The 11,937-nt window shown below is 39.1% G+C and overlaps 1 protein-coding gene across 1 annotated transcript in view; it reads right to left on the bottom strand.

Annotated features, from left to right (window-relative positions):
- Positions 1–2,545, bottom strand: part of FGF14 (fibroblast growth factor 14) — a 264,198-nt gene extending 261,653 nt beyond the window's left edge. Inside the window, exon 1 of the mRNA XM_020964046.2 lies at positions 1,112–2,545. Within this exon, the coding sequence (XP_020819705.1) occupies positions 1,112–1,304 (193 nt within the window). The 5' untranslated portion in view covers positions 1,305–2,545. The remainder of the gene's footprint in view (positions 1–1,111) is intronic.
- Between the last annotated feature and the right edge of the window lie 9,392 nt (positions 2,546–11,937).

Raw genomic sequence — 11,937 nt, forward strand, 5'->3', positions numbered from 1 at the left:
CTTTGTTATTTTAGTAAGAGTGAAAACCAAACAAACCTGTCTCACATATAGAATACACTTCATGTTCTCAAAGGCAACCGCTCTTAGCAACTAGGTGTAGAATCAAGCAAAAGAGCTGAACACAGTCTGATTGTTCTCAGGAGGAAGTTGCTTAAGCAAATGCTGTAAATGTAGAAACTGCTGCATAGACCAAGCACTTTGCTTCTTTAGAAATTATTACTAAGATGAGCTTATTACAAACTCCATCATTCAGTAACTGTTTTGCCTAGTGAAATCGACTACTCTCTTTCAATCAAACAAAAAGCAAACCCTAGGTCATTGGGCTTCTCCAAATCATAAACTGGATCTTTCACTCACACACACAGATTCCACCCCTATTATTAGTTCTGGGAGTAACTGGTATAGTCTTGTGCTTAAAATTAAACCTCTTGTCTGTTTCAAGGTCTAAGTTACAATCACATAGGGAGTTCATACACTTAAGTCCATCCGCTCAATTTTCCTCAAACCTACAGCTGCTAAAATAAAAGTGACCATTTCTTAATTCTGGCCAACAGTGTGATAGAGTTACAGGTCATCTGCCCAACAGCTGAAAAGCCAGAGAAATGGGGGAGGGGGTGTAGACAGACAGAAGAGTGGAAGAAGACAGGGAATGAAAGGAGCTCATATAGTTAAAATGCATTTTCCCCAAGAACCTGAGACTAGAAGATGAACACATCATCTAAGGCTGTAGCCTCTGGGGAAACAGGTTCTTCCGAAGGCAGGAAAAGATTTTCAAGTACACTCCTTTCCCCTCCCCTCCCAGGAGACCCAGAGAACAAGTGGGGGTGAGGAAGAACAGGAGCTAGGAGCGCTATAAACTTGCCAAAAGCTGTTGGCCCCGTTAAGTTTTCCGTTGCTACAGGTTGCCACAGACAGCAGCATTCCCAGCTCCCAGGAAAACGTACCGAGGAAGGTAATAAGAAGGGAAGAGAAGGAAAGAGGAAGTAACAGACTCCGGACTAAGAGGAGAGGGGAAGTGGAGGGAAACCTTGCAGGCGACCTGAAAGGGATGGGACAAAGGAAGGGAGAAGGGAATGGAAGCGGTCAATGGGAAAGCACAACACCTACAGACCTTGGCGCCTCAACCTTCGCTTCTTGAGGCCAAAGATGCGCACTTTGGAGAAGATATCCACCAGGTTCCCATTACATAGCCCCCGGTTCTTGCTGGGGCTGTTCCGCCTCCTGCTGGCCGAGGGCCTGTCCCAGTGCTGCTCCCGTGCCTGTCGCTTCTGACGGATCAAGCCACTAGCTATGGCTGCAGCCATGGTGTGGTTCAGCCAGTCCCAGTTAGGTTAGGGATGAGGACAGGAATGGGGATGGGAAGAGAGAGTAGGGAAAAAGGGGATAGGACAGGAATGGGACACAGGCTCCTCAGTCACTAAGCAGGGGAGCTTGGGAACCTGACAGGGAAGGTTGGAAATGGGCTGGGAGAGGGGACGCTCAGTCCCTGCTGGGACCCATCTTCCTTATGCACTTAGCGGGTGTGAGGCGCCAGAGCCTTTGAGTTAGGTGAGAACCTCCTGGTTTTGCCGCGTTGCCAGGAGGCACAAGTAAGGAGCAGACACAGGTCTTCACAGCCACCCACCCCCACCAGCAACTTAAGAGCAGGACTCTGCTAGCTTCACTGGTGCCTTCCGCTGTGTATCCCTCAGCCCCGGGTTTCTGATGCTCCCTCCAGTGACACCGGAGCCTTCTTTCCTTCTTGTACCTCTCCCAGGCCAAGAGTTCAGTAGGGGTTGGAGGCTAGCTCTCTTGATCCTAGGCTCTTAGCTGGCAGAGAGAGCCTTGGCTGGCTTCAAGGAAGGCAATCAGTTATTCACGGAGAATAGCTGGCACCAGGCTTTCTCACTTACAGTACTGCCGCTGTCGCCGCCGCCACCACTGCTGCTGTTGCTGCTGCTGCCACCGCCGCCTCTGAACACCCCGGCTTCTGATGCCCACCGGCCCATGCAGCCGCTGCCGCCACCGCTGTCTCCAGCTCAAGACTCCTGCCTGGTGATTGCTAAGTGCTTTTAGAAATCAGCATCTGGAGAGGGCAATCTTCTCCCCAGAGATGTGCAATCAAAGCGCTTCATTCCAACCTTCCCATGTTCCCACCTCTTCTCCTTCATTTCTTTCTTTAAATAAAGAAGCAAAGAGGGGATACAAGGGATGAGGGATACCAGGACTTGGAAAGGACTAAGGAAAAGGAGAAAGAAGAGGAGGAGGAGGAGATGGTGGTGGTGGTGGTGGTGGTGGCAGAGGAGGGCGAGTTGAAGGAATTCGGGTGCGTTGCTGTTAGTGGGAAATCTCTAGTCTCCAATAAATAGATAGATCCAGCAGCAGCTGCTTCCTCTGCTGGGCTTCTTGGTTATAATGTGTCTCCCGGTCTCCAGGAACTCTCAGTTCTGGTTGGAGGGCGATGTGCTTTAGCCTGCCTAGGCTAATCCCTGCAGCACTGAATCCCAGGGATAGGGAAATGGAGGTGAGGGGTGGGACAGTGGGGCTTGGCTCCTTCCACTCCACACCTAGCCCACCCTAACTTGTGGGGATCTCCCTTCTGCAGCCAGAAAGGACAAGCGTGTCCATTTTGGAATGGTGGTATAGTGGAAGGAGGGGAAGGGGGAAGGCGACAGAGAAAAAGGTGATTCAAGCAGGCATGAAAAGACCCCACCCATAAGCCCCTCCTTGTAACTGTTAAAGGAGGGGACTAAGGCAGCAGCAGCTGGGAAAGCAGCAGCTGGAGAGGATATAGTGCCCTAGGGGAAGATTGGGGAAGGCTTAACAGAAACACTGATGTTCTATCTCCCCCTCCTACTGCAGGACAGGGGGGGAAAGCGTCCTCTATGTTCAGTGACAACAAATAGCTAACACACAACTTGAGCTTCTGTCTCCCGTAGTCCCGAGGTCATCTGTCCCTTGTGGAAATATTGTCACGAAAAGGAAAGCCACAAAAGTCTGCTTCCAATGCCACAGACTGTTTCCCCTTCCTGCTCTTCAAGTCTTCAGTCTGTCTAGGACACAGCTTTGCCTTGGGTGACAGTGAAATTCAAACACCCAGGAGGGAGGTAGGGGTGGGGGAAGGGGGGAGAAGGTAGGGTTGGGAGAGATACACTTTATGCTTGGCTGGTACAGATCTGTGGTTTCTAGGATACACCCCGAGTGACAGATCCCGGCTCTTGCTCAGGGCTTCCTACTTTTCCTCTTCCTTCTGCCCCATTTTGTTAAATCGTTATGGGGAAGCAAAGAAAAATAAATAAACTAAACTCAATGGCTCACAATTTAATGTGAAAGGTAGGGAGAGTGAGCAGAGAAAAAAGACTCATTTGAGAATCAACAGAAAATTATACTGATAACATTTATGGTGAACATTTTAGAATAAGATAAGGCCCCCATTGTAGCCCAGGGGGTCTCTTCACATGCAAATATAAACTGATACGTACTTTTTTCTTTGTCTGATTAAGGTAGAAAGAAACACTTTCAATCAGGCCAGTGGAATTAATTCAGTGAAAGGGTTGATCATCTGGAGTCTACACATACTTTGCACTTCTCTCTTCAAGATCTAACCCTTCCCAGTTACTACATCACCATCCTTAGTGTTTACTCTAGATTGACTTTCTTCTTAAGGAATGGGAGAAGTGAATCAGAAACAATTTAATCTGGGGTGAATATGTGGCTTTAGGACTCAACCTAATAGTTACTAACCACTGTGCTGTGACTCAGGTTGATATAAGTAGTACTTAATAATAAAATGGACTTGACAGTTTGTTTCTTTCACCTTCGTGGGGTGTGAGCAGGATAATATGTACTAGAAAGATCTCTGCCTTTTCAGAGTCAAGAGACCTGAATGGAATCATGATTCTGTCATTTACCTTATGTCTACTTTGTATACAACTACAAACACATGGGTTATGAATCTTCAAATACAAGCTTTTTGGGGGTAATCTGTTTTACTTTTTTTTTATATCCCCAGCACTTCATAGAGTATCTTACATAATAAGTGCTTTATAAGTGGTTGCAAATTAAATGAATAATTTATTCACTGGGTGACCATAGAAATGTCATTTTTACCTCTCAGATGCTTAATTTTCACATCTATAAAATGAGAATTGAAAGTGGGTGTCCTACCTATCTCAAATACTTTGAAGATAAAGTAACACATGAAAGCATCATCCGAATTCAAGGTATTATTATTCTCCCACTCAAAATAACACACCAAACTATAATACAAAAACATCTATGTTATTTACAATCATAGCTTTCTGGGAGTATAATTCTCATCTCACCTATGTAAGAACTAGGAAAATTTATTGGTAGATTTAGTGTTCCTTTTCTTTCATCAACATTCTGGTCACTTACCTACTTGACTTTTCCTCTACCAGCTAATTTCACTTTGGTTGATTGGAGAATCCCATTAAACGTTCCACCCCATGAAGAGGTGTCTATCATGGTACAAACAAATATTTCTACTACTTTGACCATTAATTACTACAGATTTAAATTTCTCAATTTAGCATAACAGAAAAATTAATCATGGATGAAGAATTACCATTTCAGCTCTCTGTCACCAAAGATACTGACAGATTAATACTGTCTGAACTCAATCACATTTTTAGAATCACTTTAAAATTAAACTGTCCAAACAAATTTGTCTACAATGGTTTTTGTTTTTCTTTTTTAATTGTCAATGAGATGAATATTAAAAACATATCATTGTTTAAATGTGTAGATTGTATGGCATTAGAAGATATTAGATTGAATCCTACAGAAGGAATCAGAAATCTTGGTACTAGTCCAAATTCTGCCTCTAACTAGTTGTGTGACCTTAAGTGAGTAACTTATTCTCTTTGTTCCTCAGTTTCTCCTCCTTCTGCAAAATTACAGTTTTGGTTTATAGGTCATCTAAGATTACTTCCAACTCTAAAATTTTATGAGCCATGGTTCCTAGCACTGTGCCTTAATTATACTTTTAAAAAGCTTAAACTATATTTTAAATTTAAGTTTTATTGAAATTTGAGTTTGTTTACATTACTGTATTATATTCTTTCTTAAAATGCACTTCCTTAAACTAGAGTCTCTCCACAACTTTTTGGATAATTAAAGGGAGATTTTCCCTGCACTTCTTCCTTATGTGTTGCTTCACTCAACCCCATATCTTTGCTGCTCATTATCTGTGTGCTCATTAGCAATTGAGCACTGCCTAGGTTTTAGCACCATGGACAGAGGTTCAATTCAAGTTGGGTATTGTATTAAAGTGGGTTTCCAGAATGTCAGAACATTGTCCAGATACCAGAGTGTCCTTGACATTTTGTTCTAATAAAGCGAATTTCTGTCATTAAGCATATTTTAAGGTGGAAAGGAAATTAAACTTCACAACTCCCACTGACTAATAAGAGAAAGAGTGCTCAAATCAGTTAAGCTGGGGCTTAGGAGGAAAGTACTTTGCATATTCCTTTCTTTAGCCAGAAATTAGCATCAGATGCACTGACGCAGAGCCAAACATCACTGATTCTTTCACAGTTTGCTCATCTGACTTTATGTCATGAATTTCATATAATGCTACTGGTCATTTCTATTATGTTTGACATCTGGAGTTAGAAGACAATTGTATGGAGAAGGGGGAGGGGGAGCAGTGGTGGTAAAGCTTAGGTATATCTTCCAGCCTGAAATCTGTGCTGCTCCACTTCCCTCTCAGAAACATGGCACGGTTGTTTACAATTTTAAGGACACCAAGGAAAACTCAAGAGAGCCATCTGCTGTCTTAACCTGTGATAAAAAATGTGTGCAATGCTAGGCAAAAAAAAAAAAAGAGCTTGGGGCAACTGAACATGTATCCATAAGTTGTTATAAGTTATACATCAGAATCTGATTCTTATTTATTAGACCCTCCCTCAAAACCTGTTAATCTCACTATTGGATACATCAAATATAGCTTATAATTCTGTTTGACATTTTGGTTAAACACATAAAATGATGCTGATAATTGATGCCATTTATTTCTATTCTTTAAGCTTTTTTATATTATCCCATATACTCCCTTAATATCAAAGCCAAATATGTTTCCAAGTATGGTTTCTACCTGCATAAACTGATAAACTACTTTAAGAAAATAATTTAAATTATTCTTTACAAACATCAATGTAAACTTCTATTGGGGGGGGGCACTAAAGGCAGGATGCTCCGGAAAGGCTTTTTTAATTTTTGCTGGAGACTACTACTTTTCAACTCTGTTAGCTGCTGTCAGTCAAGCGATTCATAGTATCTAATTAGGGTAGCAAAAACACAAATATTAGACTCACTTCAGATATAGAAAACTGAAAGAAGGAAGGATAGAACACTCATTATCCTCACAGGCTATTCATATAAAGTCTATTTATATTGTTACAGAAATTGTGTATATTTTTTCTTGTAGTGTTCAATTTATAACGAATCATTTCACATAAGTCTCCCAAACTTTCCTTGAATTCTTCATATTTATCGTTTTGTAAGGTATGATAATATTCCATTACATTCATATACCACAATTTGTTTTGTTATTTTTGTAAATGATATGTAGCTCTTTTGTTTCTAGTTCCTTGCTACCATGTGGCTACAAATACTTTGGTTTATATGGGGGCATTATTTCTGCCTCTATTCTCCTAGGGGGTATACTTCTAGCCAAAGAATCTCTTAGTCAAAGAATATAATCAGTTTTATGACTTTTCTCATAAAACAGTAAATTGTTTTCTGCAATGATAACTTCCAACTCCACCAATAATGTATGTGTGTGCCTACCTTTCAGCTAAAATTGAATATTTACTATATTTTTGTAATTTTGCAAGTTATCTGGATGGAAAATCATAGATTTGGTATAATTTGGATTTATCTTAATATTGGAGATTTGGAGAAATATGTCAAGACATGATTTTGAGACTTTATAATTCTTCTCTTGTAAACAATTTCTTCATAGCCTTTAATCATTTATTTGGTAATACATTAAGGCCATTTTTTGCTAATTTCTTAAATATATCAAATATTAGATATTAACAGAAATATCTCATACAAACATTTTCCCCAAATGACAATTTCTCTCCTTATTATAGTTAATCAATTTTGTTCTTGTAAAAGTTTTATAATTTTAGGTAATTGCAATTGTATATTTTCTCTTGTCTAATAACCTCTGTTCCTTATTTGGTTAAGAATTTTCACCTTAGGCATAACTAACAACCCCTTAATTATAAAGAGGGAAGACTGAGGCCCACTCAGAGATACTAAGTAACTTAACCAAAAACATTACAAGTTAATGAAAAAGTTGGGCCAAGATTTATGTCCCCAGGCTCATAATCTAACACTCTTTCCATGATGCCACATCGGTTCCTTATCAACTAATGCCATAATGTACTAGGTTTCAGAAGACTATTGAGTACAACCATAAAATTGTGCATACTATTTCTCACATCTACTTTTTATCTGTTTTTCTCTTTATTGCACAGAACATATGCTCAATAAATGTTTGTACATTGCTCTATTGCCACTTACTGATTTTCATAGTTTTCAGCATAACTTCCCATAACAGCTTTTCTCACCTTTTCTTGTTTATTGTTCCTAATCTGCTTGGGCTGGGAAACCATTTAACCATTCTCACAAGCCTTTACAGGAATTAAGAGTTAAATACATTCTGAGTGAAGGCCTAATGAATTTAGCCTAGAAGAAAAGTGCATGAATTTTAGTGATTCTTCTTGATGGCATTCACTGTGCCTGATCAAATACTGTGGTGTTGTTGTTTTTAATTCTGCTTTTAGGATACTTTTGATAGATAAGATTGGCTGATAACTAAGTTACAAGTATTTTAGGTGTTATTTAATGAATAGACAGTATTACCTTTTATATGAAATAGTGCAATGGAGTAAGTAGAATAAATTAAAATTCTTAATTATACATTAACTACTGTAGCTGTCACAAGCTCTTTAATTATTACCTAACTTAGTACTTATTTCCTTCTTTCTGGACACTACAGGGTATTGTCAGAGCTATAGTTACATTTGTTTCAGGGTATTCAACTGATCCTTAAACTAGAGATGAAAATTGAGACTTTATCTTCTCAACTGATACTCAAAGAAAAATCTCAAAGTATCCTGCCCTCAAAAGTTTCTACAATCCTATCTATAATGATCTCAACTTCACTCCTTTCTGAGTAACATTATTTGACTAACAATCACAGATGATGCACTTAATGGAATTGTACACACACATACACACACATTTCTGTTTCTATTTCGCTCATTCAGGGTACCCTTCTTTTTAACAACTTGTTTCCTAAAAGAGTCAGGCCCTTCTTCACATTTTAACTGTCCGCTAAATCCAAACACAGATTTATATGTTTAAACAGGATTCTTAGCAGTAACACCCTGGAATTTTCATTGGCACAAAAAATGTATTTTGTTTTTACAGTTAATATCACATCTGGATTCAAATTCATTAAAACAAGAGAATATAATTAATGTCCATATAACATAGCTCTGTTATTTTGAACAAATTTTTTAATAAAGTACCAAGATTTGCATTTACTATTACCCCAGAAAGGATTAAGTACAGAACCAGATCTTGCATCCTCTTTGACACTAGTATCCACCTTTACTAGAAGGAGAAGGAGGAGCAGTGAGGGAAAGCTCAAACCTCACCATTATAATTATAGTAATAAAGTGATAAACCATTAAAAATTAAGGTTTACAAGCTATAAGTGCTAGCATTTATAGTGCTTTTTAAAAAAATGTAAATTTAATGTAGGTTTTATTGATTACTTGTTTTTTTTGCTGGAAGAAATTTCTGCCAACAGGTAACAGTTTTCCATTTCTGGAGGGAAAAACCTGGATAGCATATACTTATAGCTTTGTATTTTAATTCAATAAAGAAAAAGAAAGGAAAAGTACTGGTACAAAAAGGTCTACTTTGGGGGAATATTTTTTCCTGGAGGAGAAATATCAGATTGTTATCAGTAGATGGCTTAGTTTTGGGAAATAAATACACACGCGTGCAGAAACACACATAAACAACAATATTTGGAGGTGGGGCTGATTTCATGGAGGGGAGTTTAGTCACTGTCTTCTAGATGCTTATATAAAATTAAATATATGTGGAGAGATAGATTTTCTCAAAATAACAAAGGTTGCAATATGTTTCTCCTAAGTAGGCAAATCAAAATAAATAAGAGTTATCAATTAGATATAAAATGGAGACCAGATCCGATTTTTACTGTTTCTAATTAAATAATACAAATGCTCTTAAGTCTTACCATTTTCCAAATGAGGGCAGGACTTCTTCTTGGTATTAGTACGAAGTTTGTATATGAAAGGCTGCTGTGTCCTTCCCTAAACCCTTAAGAATAGGGACAGGGGAGCCTTCAGACAAGTCTGAAGTTGTTATTAAGTACTTACTATGTGCCAGGAACTGTGCTAAATGCTGAAGACACAAATACATACAAAGAGAAAGATAGTCCCTGCCCTCAGGAAGCTTTTATTCTAACAGAGAAAGACACCTAAGAGGGGAGCTGAAAAGTAGGAGCAGGAGACACTCACATAAGAAAATAATGGATAAGGTCAGTAAACAAAAGAAGCTTGACATGGATTCTTCCCCAAATTGAAGATTAAGGGAAAAACTTAACAATGGGAAAAGGGACTTGAAGGGGCTTAATTCATATAATTTGGAGCCAGTTATTCTAAACAGCTATCTGCATTAGGGAGTTGATGATCCAAGGTCAACTCCACGGTTACTTCTCACCATTTATAAATAGACTAGACATAGTTAAACCCTTTTTCATTATATCTCCCTCTTTTCCCACATATGTACAGCTGGAGATGTAAAACCAAGGTAAGGCTTCCTTTTGCTACTTTTGCTAGTTCCAAATGACTGAGGGAGTGGGAGAAGGAGAGGCACACATACAAACTTACTAAAACGACCAGTTGTGGGGAATTCTACATACTCTAGAAACGCAATTCCTCAGAATACCTGACCTTGCACTAGTAAAATCAATCAATCAATATCTCTCTCTCTCTCTCTCTCTCTCTCTCTCTCTCTCTCTCTCTCTCTCTCTCTCTCTCTCTCTCTCTCTCCCCCAGGTTTTTCCCACCTCTCCTCCCCCTCTTTCCCTCCCAATCTCCCCTCTCTCCTTCCCTCATTTTCTCTCACACATACACACAAATATACACATATACATGTGATTACTGCTCGGCAATGACCACTCTCAACAAGCTCAGAAAAATGGCCAAGACAAGTAGGGAGCAAGGTGGCAGAGAACAATCTGTGCACCTGGTAAATAGAGGCCTAGTCTAACTGCTAGTTAGAAGTTCTAGTTGAGTCCAATGAATTGTTCCTGTCCCATTGTTGTGCATACCATCCTTTTGATTTCATTCAGGCTCTAAACCATGAAAGGTTTTGCAGTGGTTTCAGCTCTTACCAAGCTCCTGTGAACTTGTTGGCTTTCTGCCTGGGCCCTACAGCCCAGGATTTTCCTTGTTATCAGTTGTAAAATCTCAAGCTACTGGAGATATCTACACAAACATATAATACAGATAAACTGTAAACAATAGCTATAGTACACAGCTAATCTGAAGACTAAATAGATTTAAATAACAATCTTTAAAAAATAGACATTCCAATACTAGCATCACTAAACTATCTCACCTAGAAACTGGAACTTGTTACCATTTCAAAGACTGCAGTAATAATTCCCAGCAAAATCAACAAATAAAATCTCGGGCAAATGATAAAACTAATATATAAATGAGCTGGAGCCTAGACAAGAGTAACAGAAGACAGGACAGTAGAGTGGAAACAGTGCTGGATTTGAGGTCAAAGTACCTGGGTTCAAGTTCAGACTCTGACCTATAATACATATACTACCTTGGGCAATTGATCAAATCTCTCTGGGCCTCAGTTCTCCTATCTGTAAAATGAAGGAACTCTCCAAATGGACATTTAAGGTTCCTTTAATTTCTTAATGTAAGATAGTCAAAGTTGTAACATATTCTATGTCTAAAATACAAAATGTCATCGATGTAGAAATGGAAGAAAACTGAAATAATCACAGTCAAGTCTCTCACTTTAAAGATGAGGAAAGTGATACCTACCCAGAAAGGTGACATCATTTTCCCATGTTCATACAGGTAGTGAGTAGTACAGCTGGAATTAGAACTCAAGTCCCCTGACTACAAATTTAGTTCTTTTCCCATTACAACAAACTGTCCCTTTATCTGCAAGCATGATTGTTTCTATATACGTAGGTATGCATGTGGTGCCCATGGTGCTGGTATGTATATCTGGGATAGACAGTACAAGCAAAGAATGGGCTATGCTCAGAGTTGTAAAGAAAAGGTGAACATGGCATGTGGTTTGGGGAAAATTGCAAAGCTCTTTTTCTGGCCCCAAGATTCCCATGAAAAGAAAGGTCCATCTTTTCAATACTAACATTTTACCACTGATGCTGTGTCAGTGAGTTGTAAAATACTACTGCCTCCAAAGAATTAAAGATGCATATTACACGAGGGGTCACAGAAATGCAAATATTGAGTATGAACAGGTTGTAACATATAAGGAATAACTCCAAGGAGCAGAGGTAAGAATATCATCAAATAATTCTATGATTGGAAGAGAAGACAAGTTAGTTAAGTGGCTAGGGCAAAGGATAGTAGGTGGATAGCTAGAAAACTTCAGAGATATAAAGGCCTCCGGCAAGATGAGGAGGCCCCAGTGGTAAACTTTGAGGAAAACATTGACACCAGTCACATAGGATGAGCTGATATGGATGGGTTGCAATTTGCATAGCTGCTGGAGACTGTTGAATAGATGAGATCACAGATCCATTTGAGTAGTTTAGTATGTGTGTGTATGTTTGTATGTGTGTGTGTGCACATGTATACAAAATAAATATACTAAGGGAGTTGT

Source organism: Phascolarctos cinereus, unplaced genomic scaffold (genome assembly GCF_003287225.1).
Source record: "Phascolarctos cinereus isolate Bilbo 61053 unplaced genomic scaffold, phaCin_HiC Scaffold_7;HRSCAF=346, whole genome shotgun sequence".
Taxonomy (NCBI): Eukaryota; Metazoa; Chordata; class Mammalia; order Diprotodontia; family Phascolarctidae; genus Phascolarctos; species Phascolarctos cinereus.